The sequence below is a fragment of the Erythrolamprus reginae genome, chromosome 2, assembly GCF_031021105.1.
Source record: "Erythrolamprus reginae isolate rEryReg1 chromosome 2, rEryReg1.hap1, whole genome shotgun sequence".
Classification (NCBI taxonomy): Eukaryota; Metazoa; Chordata; class Lepidosauria; order Squamata; family Dipsadidae; genus Erythrolamprus; species Erythrolamprus reginae.
In genome coordinates, this window is record NC_091951.1 from 14,449,799 (window position 1) to 14,470,261 (window position 20,463).

The window sequence follows — 20,463 nt, forward strand, 5'->3', positions numbered from 1 at the left end:
ACCCATTGCTTATTGATCTACCCTCAGGTTCTTTGGAGAATAGCTTGACTTCCACTTCTTTGTGGGAACCCCTGAGATATTGGAAGATTACTATCATGTCTCCCCTAGTCCTTCTTTTAATTAAACTAGATATATCCATTTCCTGAAACTGTTCTTCATATGTTTTACCCTCCAGTCCCCTAATCATCTTTGTTGTTCTTCTCGGCACTCTTTCTGGAGTCTCAACATCCTTTTCAGATTGTGGTGAGCAAACCTGCATGCAATATTCCATGTGTGGCCTTATAAAGCATTATAAAGTGGTATTAACATTTCATGTGATCTTGATTCTATATTGAAAGACTCCTATTTTTCCATTCAAATACCAGAACCATTTGGGGAAATAATTCATTCAAATATATAATGAAATCCTCTCAAACATCTTGGTCTTGGATGGATTAAAATATTATTGTTGAAAAGAGTTAATTAAATGTTCTTTCCCCTGATTTATGTTGCAATATATTCATACTTTCAGGAGAGCAGCAACAGAGCACTGGAAATTGCTGTCCTTCCTTATCACCATCCAAGAAATCAACCAGAATCCCAACATTTCGTTCAATGTCACTCTGGGCTACAACATCTATGACAATTATTTCAGTGCACAAATGACTTCAGAGGCTTTGCTGGACCTGCTGTCAGAGGGGGAGTCCAATGTTCCCAACTACAGCTGTGGAAAGCAAAGAAGCACAGTGGCTGTTATTGAAGAGGCTGATACCGACATCTCCATTCAGATTTCGACCATATTAGGCACCCACAAAATCCCCCAGGTGTGTCTTTGATGAGAAGATTAATTTTTAGTCATGCAACTTTCAGGCTCTTTTACATTTTCTGTTATAAATGAAGAGCAAAGTTCTTGTATAGGAATTATATAAAGTAAGGAAGGTTCTATCAAATGGGAAACAGCTGGGCAGACAAGAATCCCCTGCATGGCTCTCTTAAAGCAGATTTTGCATGTCTATTGGTCATTTGCGAGAAGAAAATGCTACACTGAAGTAAGAAGAGAAGCAATGTAAAGTAAAAAGATCAAAGGCTCCCTACAAAAGTGAACAATTCCTTCTTTAGGGCTAGACTTTTAGATTTATCTATTTATAAATCTATTTAGATTTATTTATTTTATTTATTTATTTATTGGATTTGTATGCCGCCCCTCTCCGCAGACTCGGCAGACTTATTTATATAGATTTATTTATTTACCCTCGCATCCTGGACATAAACTGTTTCAACCCCTACCCTCAAAGCATCGCTACAGAGCACTGCACACCAAGACAACTAGACACAAGAACAGTTTTTTCCCGAATGCCATCACTCTGCTAAACAAATAATTCCCTCAACACTGTCAAACTACCTACTGTCTGCACTACTATTACTACTAGTTTTTTCCCATCATTCCTATTACCCATTTCCTCCCACTTATGACTGTATGACTGTAACTTGTTGCTTGTATCCTTAAGATTTTTATTAATATTGATTGTTTACTCATTGCTTATTTGACCCCGATGTACTCATGATTCTTGACAAATATATTTTATGTACACTGAGAGCATATGCACCAAAGGCAAATTTCTTGTGTGTCCAATCACATTTGGCCAATAAAGACTTCTATTCTATTCTGTTCTATTGTATTTATAATTTTATAGAGTTTTCTTTATTTTCTTTTCAGATCAGTCACAGTTTTATTTCCCAGATTCTGAGTGATAAAACTCGGCTTCCTTTCTTCTACCCAATGCTCCCAGCTGAAGGAGTCCAGTACCCAGGAATGGTGAAGCTGGTCCTCCATTTCAGGTGGACCTTGGTGGGTCTTCTTGCTCCAGACACTGAGAATGGACAAAGGTTCATGAGGACATTATCTTCCATGCTGATAAAGAATGGTATTTGCCCGGTTTTGTCACAATCCTTTCCCTCAGATTTTCAAAAACTATTCATAGACTTGTATCTATACCAAAATTGGAGGAAGGTAAAGGTTTTTATTTATGGCTCAGACGTGAATACATTCAATATAGGGTTTGTAATTATGCATCATATATTTGAAAGACTTACTGAACCTCTTAGAGGAAAAATCCTAATCACCACAACCCGTTGGGACTTCACTACTGGTATTTACTGGTCAGGTGATTATTTTCCCACTGAAGGCATCCATAGCATCTTTTCCTTTCTTATGAAGAAAAATCAAATGTTAAAGTATGATGAATATCTGCAGTCGGATTCCACCATGGAAGTCTTTGCAAAGACCTCCTTTCTGTGTTCTTATACCAAAAATGCCTTTTCAGTAAAAACCTGGAGACGATGCAGGGAGAGAGAAGAACTGGAGGGTCTGAGAAAAGAGGAGATGGATCCAATCCTGGCTTTGAACAGCTATTTCATTTACAACACAATCTGGGCTGTGGTACAGGTCATCAATGCTGCTTATTTATCCAGATCCAGGAAGACAACATATAAAGGGGGTCAAAACAGGAAAAATCAAATGCTGAAAGCATGGCAGGTATTTCTTTTCTATCACACAACTCTCCATTGTTCTTCTTCTTGTGCCATATCCATCATTGGATGTTGGCGATCATGTTGGTAATCTCTCCATTGCAGTTGAGAATTACTTTTTATAATTGTAAGAACTGTATAATAGAATAGAATCCTTTATTGGCCAAGTTGAACACACAAGGAATTTGTCTTTGATGCATATGTTCGCAATGTACATAAAAGAAAAGATATATTTGCCAAGGATCATAAGGTATAACACTTAAATGGACCACACCTGGAGTACTGTGTTCAGTTCTGGTCACCACACTTCAAAAAAGACATTGAAACTCTGGAGAAGGTGCAGAAAAGAGCAACCAAAATGATCAGGGGTCTAGAAACCAAGACTTACTAAGAGAGACTGTGGGAACTGGGAATGGATAGCCTAGAGAAAAGGAGGGCCAGAGCGGACATGATAGCAGTCTACAGGTATACCAGGGGTTGCCACAGAGAGGAGGGGATCCCTTTATTCCCCAGGGCACCAGAGGGCCAGACGAGGAACAATGGCAGGAAGCTGACCAAGGAGAGATTCAACCTGGAAATAAGGAAAAACTTCCTGATGGTCAGAACGATCAACCAGTGGAACAACCTACCAGCGGACGTTGTGAACTCCAATACTCTGGACATTTTCAAGAGGAAATTGGACTGCCATTTGGCTAGGATGCTATAGGGTTCCTGGACTTGATGACCCACATGGTCCCTTCCAACTCTAACAATAAATAAATAAATAAATAAATAAATAAATAAATAAATAAATGAGTGAGTGAGTGAGTGAGTGAGTGAATGAATGAATGAATGAATAACAAACAAACAAACAAACAAACAAACAAACAAACAAATAAATAAATGTTTGTCATAGGGTACAATAAGCAATCAAATCATATTAGGAAATGATCAATATAAATCATGAGGATACGAGTTACAGTCATATAGTCATAAGTGGGAGGAGATGGGGGATAAGAATGATGAAAAGACTGCCAGAACCAGATTTTCAGTGCCTTCTGGAAGAGAGTTATAGTGGGGGCCATTCTAATCTCTGAGTGAATGATGTTCCAGAGAGAGGGAGCCACCACATAAAAGGTCCTTCTTCTGGATCCCACCAACTGTATTTCCCTCAGGGATGGGACCTGCAACATTCCCTTGCCTTCCAGCTCTGATGAATTGGGTAAATGTGACCGGCAAGAGATGGTCCCTCAGACAACCTTTTAATTTTGGATATCATCAGCTCATCAGTTCGCTTTCCAGCTCTGCAATGACAATTATGAAAGGGAAGAGGTAAAGGGCCTCTGTTCACCCCCTTTTCATTTTGCTTCCTTTTAACATGATTTTTATTCTGTATTCCTCAGTGCAGATCATTCATTTCAGCTCAAATGTATAAATCGGTGTCTACATAACATTGCCCATTTTCTCTTCCTTGCCAGCTTCATCCTTTCCTCCAAACCTCTCAGTTTTATAATAATTGTATTGATGGGGTATATTTGAATGAGAATGGATTGCTGGTGGCAGACCTGGATATTGTGAACTGGATGATTTTCTCCAATTTGTCTGTCAGCAAAGTGACTGTTGGGAGTCTAGAAAGGGAAGGATCCTTGGATTTCAAGTTAATGATGAATCTGAATGCTACTGCAAAGATGGAAATGCTGAACAAGGTGGGGGAAAGACAAAACAGAAGATTCAAGTTTAATTGAGGACTTGGGGTGGCTCACAAAAGAGACAGTAATAAACAATCCAATTAATATACATAGAAACAATTAAAAAACTGAATAGAACAGAAGAACAGAGTTGGAAGACACTTTGGAGGTCTTCTAGTCTAATCCCTTGCTAAGGCAGGAAATCATGTACCACTTCAGACTTTATTCTATCCTTTCTGAGGTTTTTGCAAGAGTATTGCAGAATTGGGGTAAGGATGTCATCTCAGTATTCCAAGAGGAAACATATTCATTGGTTACACACTCAGTTGTCTGAGAAAAATATTTTTAACTATTCCAGTTAACTGTCTATCAGTTTAAAGTAGACCGTAAAGTGGTGGTCTACTTTAAAGTAGACTTTACAGTAGACTTTAAAGTAGACCACAATCTCCTGGTCTGCAAGTAGGAAAATAATGGGGTAGATTACAAAACATGTTGATGGATCAAGAGTTGGCTGTCCAATTGCATCCAATGGGTTGTCCTCAATGGTTCCAAATTCACATGGAAAGAGGTAGGCAGCGGGTTACCACAGGGTTCAAACCTGAGCCCAGTGCTCTTCAACACCTTCAATATGACCTAGATGATGGAATAGAAGGGGAACTAATCAAATTTGAGATTGACTGGAGTGGTGTAGGGTCTCCTGCTTGAGCAGGGGGTTGGACTAGATGACCTGCAAGGTCCCTTTATAAATACTTAAGTAAGTAAGTTTCAGGAGGGAAGTGTTTTTAATAGGAAAGTGAACACAAGAACAAGGGGACACAATCTGAAGTTAGTTGGGGGAAAGATCAAAAGCAACATGAGAAAATATTTTTTTACTGAAAGAGTAGTAGATCCTTGGAACAAACTTCCAGCAGATGTGGTTGGTAAATCCACAGCAACTGAATTTAAACATGCCTGGGATAAACATATATCCATCCTAATATAAAATACAGAAAATAGTATAAGGGCAGTGTTGTGTTTGGGCCTGGGCCAGCTGTTGCCCCCACATATGTCTTCTATGTTTCTATGTAAGTAAGTAAGTAAGTAAGTAAGTAAGTAAGTAAGTAAGTAAGTAAGTGAGTGAGTGAGTGAGTGAGTGATTGAATGAATGAACGAACAAATAAATAAACAAATAAATAAATATAAATCTTTCTGTAACGCAGCAAGTTTTAAAATGTGGGGTAGCATTTCACCAAAGCAGAAAATCAGAGGTGGGTTCCGCCAGTTACAGACTGGTTCTAAAAACCGGAAGTACATTGGTGGCCTGCCATATCCCTGAGCTGGTTTGCTCAGTGGTGCCATTGGTGCCACCATCTTGTTTTTGCTTTTATGCATGCACAGAAGCTATTTTTAAGTACTGCACATGAATGCTCATGCCCACATGGTGTGTCCCTGAGTGAACTGGCAGTGGAAGAAACCAGAACCCACCCCTGAAGAAAATCTGTCCAACTTTACCTTGGCTATGTACATTGAAAATGTAAATTAAAAGAACATGAGATTCTAGAAGGAATGCAGAGATGAGGAACAAAGAAGATTAGGCAACTGGAGGTTCAACCATATGAGCAACAGTTTTGGGAACTGAGAATTTCTACTCTAACAAAAAGAAGGACTAGGGTGATGATAGTAGTCTCCCAATATTTGAAGGGTTGTTACAGAGAAGGGGTCAATCTGATCTCCAAACCAGAGGGTAAGACAAGAAGTAACAGATGGAAACTTATCACTGATCTAAGCTAGAATTAAGCAGAAAAATCAGTGGAAGAGTTTGCCTTCAGAAGTTGTGGATCCTACACAACAGGAGGTTTTTAAGAATAAATTGGATAGCCATTTGTCTAGAATGGTATAAAGTCTTCTGCTGGACTAGAAGACCTCCAAAGTCCCTTTCAACTCTGTTATTTTGTATTCTGTAAAAAGTTTGTGTGAGAAACATTGGAAGAGAGGATAAATAGGCAACAAGCAGCCAAATCAGTTTGATAAGCTCCGATGTGTTTTCCTTTTTCTTTTTTAGGCTTCAAATTTAGCAAACCTAAGCCTTCATTTGGAGATCCCTGCCTTTTTTTAACCTGTTTAGGAGATACAATAAATCATGTTGTGGACATTTTTTCTTTTTCTTTTTTCCCAGCCCCTGCCCGCTTCCAGGTGTGTGGAAAGTTGTTCTCCTGGATTCATGAAGGTGGCTCAGGAAGACAAGCCCATTTGCTGTTACAATTGTCATCCATGTGCAGAAGGAACTATCTCCACCATGGAAGGTGGGGGACAGTAGGAGAAAGTCTTTTTGCTGAAGGGACCTCCCTTTACTTGCTTGGAAGAGAGTACAAAAGCATCACTAGTTTGATGCTGTAATGGTTAGCCCTCTGGACTTTGAATCCAGCGATCCGGGTTCAAATCTCAATGGAACCTCATTTTTTAATTTTTTTTAAAAAAATAAATTTTTAAAATTTTTAAAATTTTTAAAATTTTTAAAAATTTTTAAATTTCTTAAATTTCTTAAATTTCCTAAATTTCCTAAATTTCTTAAATTTCTTAAATTTCTTAAATTTCTCAAATTTCTTAAATTTCTTAAATTATTAGTATTATTAGTATTATTAGTATTATTAGTATTATTAGTATTATTAGTATTATTAGTATTATTAGTATTATTAGTATTATTAGTATTATTAGTATTATTAGTATTATTAGTATTATTAGTATTATTAGTATTATTAGTATTATTAATTATCATCATCATAATTATTTACATGGGCACATCGGGAAGGTTCCCTTTTGCCCCCAAAGAGCTGGAGGGTCCTTTTAATGCTTTCTTAGTGGGAAAATAAATCAGCAGCATAAAGTGAGAAGATACCCCAGAGGCCAAAATATGGAATGGAATAGAATAATAATTAGAAATAAAATGGACTGTCTGGCTTGCTTCATGCTGCTGATTTATTTTCCCACTAAGAAAGCATTAAAAGGACCAAACCCCTTTTATTATATAAAGAAGCATGATGATGATGATGATGATGATGATGATGATGATGATGATGATGATAATAATAATAATAATAATAATAAACCATCAGAATTGACAAAATCTCCATCTGTCAATTGCAAAAGGTCGCTTTACTAGGATCGGCAAACATAATTCGCCACTACATCACGCAGTCCTAGGTGCTTGGGAAGCGCCCGACTGGTGATGAAATACAAAATACAGCATAGTGGTCTCATTTGCTGTGTTGTGTTGACATAATAATAAATAATAAATTAAAATAAAATAAATAAAACAAAAAAAGGAGGTTCCACTGAGATTGCTGGATTCAAAGTCCAAAGGGCTAACCATTACACCATAGAACCGGTGATGCTTTTGCACTCTCTTCGAAGCAAACAAAGGGAGGTCCTTTCAGCAAAAGGAGCTGGGAAATCCCACAATGGGATTCCAGGGGCTGAGCTTTGACGTCACGGAGTGTTTGGGTTCGGGTTCAGGTTGGGGTTCGGTGAACTCACCCGAAATTCACGGCAAACTCGCCAAACCTGAACTTTGTTGGGTTCGTCCAACACTAGTTGCTTTCAGACACTAATGAAATCTCTCTCTGCATCTTATCTTATCTTATCTTATCTTATTATTTGATTTACATGCCTTTATATCTTCCATTCTCTACTTCTTGCTATGATCACAATACAGATTAGAGCACTCAGAAAACTGACAAATCTGATGAACTAAATTGACAGTTTAAATCAGAATAGAGTTGGATGAATTTTATTAAAGGACATGTTAAAGGGAGATCCTACTCTTGCTGTTTTTCAGATGCAGACAAATGTACCAAATGTCCAGATGATCAACATCCAAACATTAATCAAGTTCACTGTATTCCCAAGTTTAAGAGCTATCTTTCTTATAAAGAAAATCTGGGGATTATTTTGACTGCCATTGCCTTGTTCCTCTCTTTAATCACAGGCTTTGGCTTGTGGATCTTCATTAAATTCCTGGAAACACCAATTGTGAAAGCCAACAACCGGGACCTCTCCTACATTCTCCTGGTCTCCCTCCTGCTTTCCATCTTGACTTCCTTCCTATTCATTGGCCAGCCATGGAGATTGACCTGCCTTCTCCAACAAACAGCGTTCAGCATTACATTCTCAATTGCCATTTCATCAGTCTTGGCCAAAACAATCACAGTGGTGTTAGCTTTCTTGGCCACAAAACCAGGGAATAAAGTGCACAGATGGTTGGGGAAGAGCTTGGCCAATTCCATTGTTCTCTCTTGTTCTGGTCTCCAAGTTATCATCTGCAGCATCTGGCTGGGAATTTCCCCCCCATTTCCTGACTCTGACATGCATTCCCAACCTAGAGACATAGTTCTACAATGCAATCAAGGTTCTGTCTCCATGTTTTATGTTGCCCTTGGGTACATGGGCTTCCTATCTGCTGTCTGTTTTACAGTGGCTTTCTTGGCCAGGAATCTCCCTGGTGCCTTCAATGAAGCCAAACTGATCTCCTTCAGCATGCTGGTCTTCTGCAGTGTCTGGATATCCTTTGTGCCAGCCTACCTGAGCACCAGGGGGAAATACATGGTGGCTGTTCAGGTCTTCTCCATTTTAGCTTCCAGTGCTGGTCTTTTGGTCTGCATCTTCAGCCCCAAATGCTACGTTATCATTTATAGACCAGATCTGAATACCAAAGAATATTTGATGTCAAAATAAAATTTAAAAAATGACTTTTACAAATCTATTATTTCCCCCCCCAAAAAAATGTCATTTAGTAGGCTTGATTAACATGTTTGATCATTTAATGTTTGTTTATTATGAAAGACAAATTCCTTGTGTGTCCACATTTTTCCAATAAAGAATTCTATTCCATTCCATTCCATTCCCATTTAGTCAGCTTTCAATCAAGAAAAAAGAAGAAGGATTAAAACAATAAATAATACCATTAACATTGGTTTAAAATTGACAGGTAAGGTAAGGTATGGAGCAAGATGCACATGGGGAGGACGTATTCCTCCTATTCCTAAAGCTCTTCTTAGTCCTAGTTCTCTACAGTCCTAAAGAAAGCAATAACAATACATTTTTAGTTACAATTGTGTGGGTGAAATCAGCTTCCAGATTAATGGGACAGTTTAGCAGGCAAATGGAGACATGAGGAAAGTAGTCTTGGAGATGATGATGATGATGATAATGGTAGTAGTAGTAGTAGTAGTAGTAGTAGTAGTAGTAACTGAAGAACTAGGGTTACTGCAACAGAAACCAACTAGAAAACCAAAATGGAAAATCCAACTAGAATTGAAAATCAAAAGCATGAGATCAGATGCAAGTAACTTGAAGAACATTAAGGAGCAGAAACGGAACAATCAGAAGATCAAAGACAATTTGGCAAAAAAAGTACTGGCTTAGTACAAGAAAGATCAAGGAAGCTCTGGAAATTGTAAAGCAGCAGATAACAGCGACAGCCAGGAAAACTGAGCGATGTGAAGCTAGGATCACCCAGTACAGGCAGAATCAAACATTTCAATCCAACCAGAGACAGTTCTACCAGAACCTGCATCAGCAAACAGATAAGAAAATTGAAAAGCCATAGGTGAAAATAACAACAAAGTTCTGGAAAGATCTCTGGGAGGTCGAAAAGGACTATAACAGGACTGCTGGGTGGATAAAGGAGTTTGAGAGAAAAAATTCAAAGAGCAATATGCAGCAGCTGGAAATAACACCTGAAATGATTGCAAAAAGAGCAAATTGTAAAGAACTGGACATCATCTGGCACTGATCAGGTGCATGGTTTTTGGCTGAAATACCTGACCAGCCTGCATGCAAAAATGGCCGAATTATTCAACAAAATGCTGCAGACAGGAACTATTAGTGAATGGCTTACAACTGGCAGAACATATTTAATACAGAAAGTCGCAGCGAAAGGAGCCATACCAGGAAACTACAGGCCAATAACATGTTTGCCGACCATGCTCAAACTGCTGACAGATATCATAACTGACAGAATTCAGGACTACCTAGAAGAAAATGACATAATACCAGTGGAACAAAAGGGCAATAAAAGACAAAGCAGAGGTACGAAAGATCAGCTCCTAATTGATAAAATGATTTCGGAGAACTGTAAGACCAGGAAAACAAACCTATACATGACCTGGATTGACTACAAGAAAGCCTTTGACTCATTGCCACACAGCTGTATCATAAAATGCCTGGAAGTCATTGGAGTCAATGAAAACATCAGGAAATTCATAGAAAAGGCGATGAAATATTGGAAGACTGAGCTTTTTGTTGGGAATGAAAGCTATGGACTCATCAACATCAGAAGGGGCATCTTCCAGGGGTACTCTTTGTCCCCATTGCTATTCATCATCACTATAATCCCGCTGTCACAGTTTTTTCTATTGTTATGTATTAATATATTGTAAGCTGCCCTGAGTCTCAGGAGAAGGGCGGCCTAGAAATCAATCAATCAAACAAACAAACAAAGAAACAAACACCTGGAATGCACTACCTGACTCTGTGGTTTCTTCCCCAAACACCAAACACTTTAACATTAGACTATCTACAGTTGATCTCACCCCGTTCCTAAGAGGTCTGTAAGGGGGATGCATAAGCCCACCAGTGTGCCTACTGTCCCTGTCTTACTGTCCTATTATCCAAATTTACCTATACCTACTTTGCTTTTGTTTATGTTTATACCAATACCCACTATCTTGTACATAGAATAGAATAGAATAGAATAGAATAGAATTTTTATTGGCCAAGTGTGATTGGACACACAAGGAATTTGTCTTGGTGCATATGCTCTCAGCGTACATAAAATAAAATATACATTTGTCAAGAATCATGTGGTACAACACTTAATGATTGTCATAGGGGTCATATAAGCAATGAAGAAGCAATATTAATAAAAATCTTAGGATATAAGCAACAAGTTACAGTCATACAGTCAACATGGGAGGAAATGGTTGATAGGAATGATGAGAAAAACTAGTAGAATAGAAGTGCAGATTTAGTAGAAAGTTTGACAGTGTTGAGGGAATGATTTGTTTAGTAGAGTGATGGCGTTCGGAAAAAAACTGTTCTTGTGTCTAGTTGTCTTGGTGTGCAGTGCTCTGTAGCGACATTTTGAGGGCAGGAGTTGAAACAATTTGTGTCCAGGATATGAGGGATCAGTAAATATTTCCCCCGCCCTCTTTTTGACTCGTGCAGTATACAGGTCCTCAATGGAAGGCAGATTGGCAGCAATTGTTTTTTCTGCAGTTCTGATTATCCTCTGAAGTCTGTGTTGGTCCTGTTGGGTTTTAGATAGATAGATAGATAGATAGATAGATAGATAGATAGATAGATGGATGGATGGATGGATGGATGGATGGATGGATGGATGGATGGATGGATGGATAGATAGATAGATAGATAGATAGATAGATAGATAGATAGATAGAACCTAATTAATTCTTGTACTGTGCACAGACATTGTTTTTGATAACTTGTGAAGAATCTCATCTGCCAAACCCTTCCTGAATTTGATCATTCATGGCAACTTCATAAGAACATAAGAAGAGTCATGCTGAATAAGGCCAAAGCCCATCGAGTTCAGAATTCTGTTTCACACAGTGGCCTACCAATTGTACATGTACAATTGTACATGGGGATCTTGAGTAGAAATAAAAGGCAAAATACTCCCTTTCCCTTGATCCACAACAAATGGTACCCAAACTTCATTCTACAAAGTATGTTTTTGAAGGAAAGGGATTATGTAAAGTTATCCAATGGTTCAAGAGTAGGGTCAGAGTTTAAAATGCAATAGTGACATTCATAAAGAGGGATCACATTTGAGCATTCTATGTGCAAAGAGAAGAGAAGGAACCCTGTCTCTTATATGAACTAACACTCCTTGGAATGTTGCTGCAGCCAAGTGTCACTGGTCAGAATCTTTTATTTTGTTGCTGGCAAACAATTTGGTTTCAGAAAAAAATTATCTTGTAACCTGCAACTCCTTCACTGCAAGAACATATAGACTACACATCTTGATCAGTGCAAATCAATAGATGCAATTTACATTGACTTTTGCAAAGCCTTCAACTCGGTGGTTCATGACAAACTACTTCTAAAACTCAAATCCTACAACATTTCAGGATCCCTACATGGCTGGATAACTGTGTTCCTATGAAACACACAAGTTGTCAAAATAGGGAGCGCCATATCTAATCCTGTTCCAGTTAAGACCAACACTCTTCATACTCTATATAAATGACCTTTACCATCACATTACAAGCAACTGCATTCTTTTAGCTGATGGTGTAAAACTTTTCAACACCACCAATAACACACCTACTCTCCAAAAAGACTTTGACTTTGTGTCTGAATGGTCAAACATCTGGCAACTCCAAATCTCAACCAAAAAATGCTCTGTCCTACACATTGGCAAAAAGAATCAGAACAACAATTACAAGCTGAATAAACAAGACCTTGCAGACAACCCTCACTCTATAAAAGACCTTGGAATACTCATATCAAATGACCTAAGTGCCAAAGCCCACTGCAACAACATTGCCAAAAAGGCTTCAAGAGTTGTTAACTTAATCCCATGTAGCTTCTGCTCCGGTAATCTCACACTACTAACCAGAGCCTACAAAACTTTTGCCAGACCAATCCTTGAATACAGCTCATCTGTCTGGAACTCACACTGCATTTTGGACATAAACACTTTAGAAAATATCCAGAGATACTTTACTAGAAGAGCCCTCCACTCCGCCACTGGCAACAGAATGCCCTATGCAACTAGGCTTAGAATCCTAAATTTAGAAAGCTTAGAATTACATCACCTTAAACACAATCTAAGTATAGCTCATAAAATCATCTGCTATAACATCCTTCCTGTCAATGACTACTTCAGCTTCAACCACAACAACACATGAGCATACAACAGATACGAACTTAAAGTAAATTGCAGAAAATACGACTTTTGTAACCAAGTAGTTGATGCATGGAACTCACTACCTGACTCTGTAGTATCATCACCTAACCCCCAAAACTTTACCCTTAGACTATCCACTATTGACATCAGTAAGGGGTATGCATAAGTGCACCAGCGGGCTACCATCCCCCTGTCATAATGTTTCTCTCTTACTAGTATCATGTATATAAGCATTGTTATATCTTTGTATTCTACCAATACGTACTTGACAAAATAAATAGCATAGCATAAAACATAACATAGCATAGTTTAGCTTAGCGTAACGTAACGTAACACAACGTAACCTCCCTTCTGCTGTCCTTCCTCCTGGGCCATGACAAGTCAATACCTCAAGAGCCAGAAGGGAGGAAAGCATAGAGAAAAATAGTAATCTTGTCTTGTTTGCTTCTGGATATGCCATGGTTTAATTATACCACCATTAAAAATTCTGAGATGTGCATATCAGATTTAATTTCTTGAATACAATTCTCTCCAAAGTCCATACCTTCCAGAGCCTAAATGAAATATATCAAAAGCTTTCTCTGCATTGAAGAAGATTAACACAGCTTGTTTTTCATTAAATTGTGTGTAAATATTCTATTTCATCCAATACAATTCTTGCATTGTCTTTTGGCATCTGTGTAACAATGAACTTTGATCTTCACAAGTAAATTCTTCAAAAATGTTTTTAATCTATCAGCCAAATGTAATGTAAATAATTTATAATCATCATTCAGTAGGGAAATTGGTATAATTTGGACTGCATTGGCTGCCGATTGGTTTCCGGACCTGATTCAAAGTGTTGGTTATGACCTATAAAGCCCTACATGGCATTGGACCAGATTACTTGGGAGACCACCTCCTGCCGCATGAGTCCCAGCAACCTGTCAGTCCCACAGAGTTGGTCTTCTCCAGATCCCGTCAACTAGACAATGTTGCTTGGTGGGGTCTAAGGGAAGAGCCTTCTCTGTGGGGGCTCCGGCCCTCTGGAATTAGCTCTGCTCAGAGATTCGTACTGCCCCCACCCTCCTTGCCTTCCATAAAAACTTGAAACCCCATCTATCTATACCAGGGGTCCCCAAACTTTTTACACAGGGGGCCAGTCCATTGTCCCTTGAACTGTTGCAGGGACGGACTATAAAAAAAACTATGAACAAATCCCTATGCACACTGCACATACCTTATTTTAAAGCAAAAAACAAAATTGGAACATACTATTTAGAGGGGGGGGGAGAAATCTGAAATTCATATATGTTTATGTTTTGTTTTTAATTTTCTTTTCTTCACATCTGATTGGCTATACATGGTTTTCTTGGTTTATAGAAAAATGTGTAAAGAAAGAAGGAAGCACTTTGGCATAATGATTAATAAGTTAGAAATATAATTGGTGTTGTACTTTTTGAAGGAACAGTAAGGAGAGAATTTAATTAAAAGAAAAGTATGTACCTGTGCTCCTGTCACTCACCTGCAGGCCGGATAAATGGCCTCAGCGGGCCGCATGCGGCCCACGGGCCGTAGTTTGGGGACTGCTAATCTATACCACCAGACTTGGGGTCATTAGACCCTAGCCTCTGGCCGATAAGTGTGATGTATGCTTGTTGTTTGAATGTGAATGAATGATTTTTAATGTTCCAGGGTTTTTAGAGTAGCTAGTTATATTAATTGGATTTTAGATATTGATATTGTATACGGTTTTTTGTTATGTTGTGAGCCACCCCGAGTCCTTGGAGAGGGGCGGCATACAAATCCAATTAATAAATGAAATAAATACATTTTATTTATTTATTTAGCCAGTGGTGGTATTTGCTGGTTCTACAAACTACTCAAAATTTCCACTACTGGTTCTCCAGCAGTCAGAACCTGCTGGATTTCACTGCTGAATACTTGTCCTTTCAGCACTAAACAACAGACAGTCCTTGAATACAGTTGGTTTTAAAAAAGATACCCAGCCCAACAACCTCCCCTTGTTCTTTGACTACTATTAAGTGACCACTTTATTTATGCTCAATAAATCTTTTTCTATTCTCTCTCTCAAAAAAAGATACCCAGCCCAAAAAGAGTAATGTCATCCATAAATTTGCTTAGGGAACATTAATTAAAACCAATGTTTTTCAGTGTTCAATGTAACTGAGCATGTAATCCATTTCTTTTATTTCTTTTATTCATTTATTTACTGCAGACCTTGGTAAGAGGTAAGAGGCTGGCTTACAATCAGGAAAAAAACAAGATAAAACATTCCACACTAAAATAAAAAAGATGTTAATAATAAAATTCAGTTTTAGAGTTCAATCACTTGCTTTCTGATGCATTACATACAACAAATATAGCATACAAATCTAAATAATAAATTAGATCACCATAAGCCATAGTGGCTCAGAGGTTAACTGCACTACTGCAGGCTAATTATGCTGACTGCAGACAGACAGCAGTTCAGCAGTTTGAATTTCACCAGGTTCACAGTTGACTCAGCCTTCCATTCTTCTGAGGTTATAAATTAAGGAACCAGATTGTTGGGAGCAATATGCTGACTCTGTAAAACCACTAAATTTGTTTCTCTATCCTATAAATAGACTTGAACCCACCTGAATAAACTTGTGAGTTTTAAGATAAATGCAAACCCTGCTGGGAAAGAGTAATAGAATAGAATAACAAAGTTGGAACAGACCTTGGAACTCTTCTAATCTAACCCCCTGCTTAGGCAGGAAACCCTACATCACTTCAGACAAATGGTTATCCAACATCTTCTTAAAAACTTCCAGTGTTGGAGCATTTACAACTTCTGGAGGCAAACTGTTCCACTGATTAATTGTTCTAACTGTCAAAAAATTAGTTCTTAGTTGCTTCTCTCCTTGATTAGTTTCCATCCATTGCTTCTTGTTCTACCCTTAGGTGCTTTGGATAATAGTTTGACTCCCTCTTCTATGTGGCAGCCCATGAGATATTAAAGCATTGCTATCATGTCTCCCATATTCCTTCTTTTCATTAAACTAGACATACCTAGTTCTTGCAACCATTCTTCATATGTTTTAGTCTCCAGTCCCCTAAGTGTCTTTATTGCTCTTTTCTGCACTCTTTCTATAGTCCCAACATCTTTTTTGCATTGTAGCGACCAAAACTGAATGCAGTGTGGTCTTACCAAGGCATTATAAAGTGGTATTAACACACCATGTGATCTTGATTCTAGCCCTCTGTGCAGCCTAGAACTATGTTGGGGTTTTTAGCAGCTGCTGCACACTGCTGGGTCATATTTGAATGGTTGTCCACTAGGACTCCAAGATCCTTCTCACAGTTACTACTGTTGAGCATGGTACCACATATACGGTACCTTTCCTTTTTTTTCTTGCCTATATGTAGAACCTTGCTTTTTTTCTCCATTGAATTTCATTTTGTTAGATAATGCCCAATATTCAAGTCTGTCCAAGACCCTTCTGTAAAATGAGCCTATCTTCTGGAGAATTGGATACTCCTACCAATTTGGTGTGATTTGCAAATTTGATAAGTTCCCCATTTATGCCACTGTCCAATTCATTGATGAAGATGTTGAGGAATACTGGGTCTAAAACAGAATCTTGGGGTACTTCACTGCATACTTCCCTCCATGTAGATGCAGTTCCATTAAGCACTACTCATCATCATCATCATAATCATCATCATCATCATCATCATCATCATCATCATCATCATTCACCACCACCACCCCCAGTATTACACAGCAAATGAGATTTATATGCTGGATTTTGTATCACAATATCACAAGTCGAACACTTCCCAAGCATCTAGGACTGTGTATGATGTGTGCAGATCCAAGTATGGTGGCCTTTTGCAACTGGCAGATCAGCTACATTTTTCTTGTTGTTTTTCATCAAGTCGACTGTCATCTGGTATGGGGACATCAATGATCCTCCTTCTTTTCCACAACCGTAAGGTTTGGTGCATTGTGTTCCCAAACCATGTCAGTTTGAATTTGAAAGTCCCAAAGAATTTTGGTATGCTTGTTTTCAACTACAGTACTTTCTCAGGTTTATGATCCCACCAGTTCCTTGCTACTTCTATGTGGTAGTTGTGGCACAGTTTCCAATGAAGCATTCGGGCCATGTAGTTGTGCCTCTGTTTGCAATCCATCATCATCATCACCACCACCACCACCATATTATCAATAATACAATACAGCAAATGAGATCACTATGTTGGATTTCGTATTTCATCACCAGTCAGGCGCTTCCCAAGCACCTAGGAATGCATGATACAGCAGCAAATTATGTTTGCCGATCCCAGTAAAGTGGCCTTTTGCAGTTGACAGATGGAGATTTTGTCAATTCTGATGGTTTTCAAATGTCCACTGAGATCTTTTGGCACTGTGCCCAGCATGCCAAGGACCACTGGGACTACTTTCACTGGCTTATGCCAGAGTCGTTGCAACTTGATTTTCAGCTCTTCGTGTTTCACAATTTTCTCTAGCTGTTTCTTCTCAATTCTGCTGTCTCCTGGGATTGCATTGTTGATAATCCATATTTCTTTTTTAAAATCTTTATTAAATTTCTACATATAAAAAACAGTCAAAACAAACAAAACATACAAAGAAAAAGAAGAAAGAATTGAGGGGACAAATCAGCTTAGAGCATATAAAATGTTCAGTTTCAATAATAAAGACATAGTTTGTCAACCATATTGTTGACTATCTTTATCGAGCGACCTGATATTAGGTATTTATATCTAGTATGTGGAATTTGTTTATTTTCTTTAGTTCTGTATACTATATTTGTATTCATTTTGGGTATTTCTGAGGAAGATACGAGTTCATTTTTAGGGGTTTTATGTTCAATCGGTTTATGGTGCAGTGTTTCTATATTTTCATTATGTTTGGGTGAGAAAGGAAGAAGTGTCTAGTTTTACTTTTCCTTTACGTTTTTATCTATTTTTTTTTCTGTTTGAGCCATTTGTACCAACTTTCCCATATTTTATAAAATTCAGATTTATCTTTATCCTGTAGTTCCAGTCATTTTGGTCATTTTTGCACACTCAAGGACCTTGATTATGACGCTTAAAGTTGTAGGGGCTGTTTCTGTTTTCCAATTTTGCGCATATAGTAATCTTGCCACCTTTACAATATGGAGGATTAAGTATTTTTATCTTCATTATCTTCATTTATCTTCATTCATTTCTTCCTTGCAATACCAAGAGGAAAAAGTTCAGGTTTTAAAAAGATTGTCTTTGCCACAATTTGCTCTAGTTAGCTTTTGATTTTGTGCCAAAATTTCATACTTTCTTTTTCTCCACAGTCATGATGTCTGGTGTATTATGTTCCAAAATTCGGTCAGTCTGAAGTCGAAAGTCCCGCAGTAGTTTTGCGTGCTCATTTTCAACCACTTGTTCGGGCTTAAGATAACACCGGTTCTTTGCCACTAGCAGATGGTAGTTTTGGCACAAGTTCCCATGGATGATGATTATGATGATGACAAGCACTACCCAAAACTGGTGGAAAACTCTATATAGTACCACAGAACAACACACACAGGCAACTTTCAGTGCCATCCTTGTAGTAGACTCTGAACCTCCAGACTGGGACTGCAGAGCTAACCCAGAGAAACTGTACAACAGTTCTTTTTTATACTCAAAGGACTTCCATAGATATAACGGTACTAGCAGAAATGAAATGCCCCATATGGGCTAAATGAAGGATGAATACAAAATGCTCCCTTATTTCCAGAAGGGAATCCACCTATTATTGGAAATTTCTCTCATTTCTTTAGGCCATCTGAGATCAAAGAGCTGAGATCCCCACCTTTTCCCAGCATCCACCTGGATTGCAATCTCAATGACAATTATTTGACTTCAGTATGACTTGGAAGGCTGTGCTGGACCTGCTTTCAGATGGTAAGGTAAATGTCCATAACTACAATTGTGGAAAGCAGAAGGACATTTTCATTGTCCTTGAAGGGATTGAGGCAGATGTCCTCTCAGAATGCCACCATGCTGACCTCCTGCAGAATCCCACAGGTCTGTCCATAACATTCCATAACATATTTTCCATGCTGTAGGTTTCAGTAGAAAGAGGTGAATGACTGAAAGTAATGAAAAGATAAGCATTCCCTATGTCCAAGTTTCAATATGCAAGATTGCTTTTTCATAACAACTATTATCTTTATAATAATTTCACTTTTTCTGTGAAAATGGCAGCACATGCTATTGCATTCAATTAATCAAATCTTTTTATTCTTTTTATTGTTTTGGAAGAATAAAACTCAGTGACATTCAGGTTCTTTCTGCTTCTACTATATAATTTGTAGACTAAGTATTTATATTTTCTTATTCCAAATGCCAAATTTTGGGGAAAGGTTGGGAAAAAATGATGGCAGTAAGATAACTTCAACTTTCCCCCAGGAGATCGAAAGGAACTTGTCTCTAAAAATCACAACTACAATGGTCACTAATATATATTTCTGATATATGAACAACATTTTCCGTTGCACAAGTGTGATGTTTCAAAAACCTGCATGTAGACTAAGGAAACTAGAGAGATATCATGCCTTGAGGAGTAAACAAAGGCCCCAGCAGTCAATTGGCAATTTTATTGTACAAAGTAGGGGATATTATCTTCCAATACAGCCAAAATTGTTGTCCTACTTATATATGAAGAACAGCTTGGACCATTTTTTAGGTGTGGGCTCAACTTTAAGTTGGGACTTAAAAATTTATTGGTCTCGTATTTCTTCATTTCTTCTTGTTGTAAGTTGCTCCCTTGTATTCAGGTCTGGCCTCAGAATGATAATGTAACATTTGGGGATGAAGATGCAACCCAACAGACCAGCACTGGAGGCCAGGATGGAGAAGACCTGTACAGCTACCATGTATTTCCCTTTGGTGCTCAAGTACGTGGGCACAAAAGCCACCCAGACACTGCAGAAGACCAGCATGCTGAAGACGATCAGCTTGGTTTCGTTAAAGGCCCCAGGGAGATTCCTGGCCAGGAAAGCCACTGTGAAGCAGATGGCAGCCAGGATTCCCATGTAGCTGAAGGTGATGTAGAACATGACAACACACCCTTCATTGCATTGCAAGTTGATCACTCCAGGCTGGGAGTGAAGGTCAAAATCAGGGAATGGGGGAGAAAGTCCAACCCAGATGGAACAGATGATAATTTGGACAGCAGTACAAGAAAGAATGATGAAGTTGGCCAAGCTCTTCCCCACCCATCTCTTCACTTGGTTTCCTGGTTTTGTGGCCAAGAAAGCCAGCACCACTGTGATTGTTTTGGCCAAGAGGGAAGAAATGGCAACTGAGAAGGTAATGCTGAAAATCATTTGTTGGAGAAGGCAGGTGACTTTTCTTGGTTGACCA

The 20,463-nt window shown here is 38.4% G+C and overlaps 1 protein-coding gene across 1 annotated transcript; it reads left to right on the forward strand.

The window, feature by feature from the left end:
- Positions 1-542: 542 nt before the first annotated feature.
- Positions 543-8,885, forward strand: LOC139158327 (vomeronasal type-2 receptor 26-like). Its single transcript, XM_070735631.1, has 5 exons — positions 543-803; positions 1,697-2,515; positions 3,966-4,193; positions 6,331-6,457; positions 7,990-8,885. Exons 1-5 carry the CDS (start codon positions 642-644, stop codon positions 8,883-8,885), a joined length of 2,232 nt encoding a protein of 743 aa, XP_070591732.1. The 5' UTR covers positions 543-641.
- The last annotated feature ends 11,578 nt before the right edge of the window (positions 8,886-20,463 follow it).

Excerpts from the sequence above, each read along its gene's own strand:
- LOC139158327 (XM_070735631.1), top strand. The coding sequence starts at position 642 with ATGACTTCAGAGGCTTTGCTGGACCTGCTGTCAGAGGGGGAGTCCAAT. Across the intron at positions 4,194-6,330 it reads AGATGGAAATGCTGAACAAG|CCCCTGCCCGCTTCCAGGTG; the intron begins GTGGGGGAAAGA and ends CTTTTTTCCCAG. Across the intron at positions 6,458-7,989 it reads AACTATCTCCACCATGGAAG|ATGCAGACAAATGTACCAAA; the intron begins GTGGGGGACAGT and ends GCTGTTTTTCAG.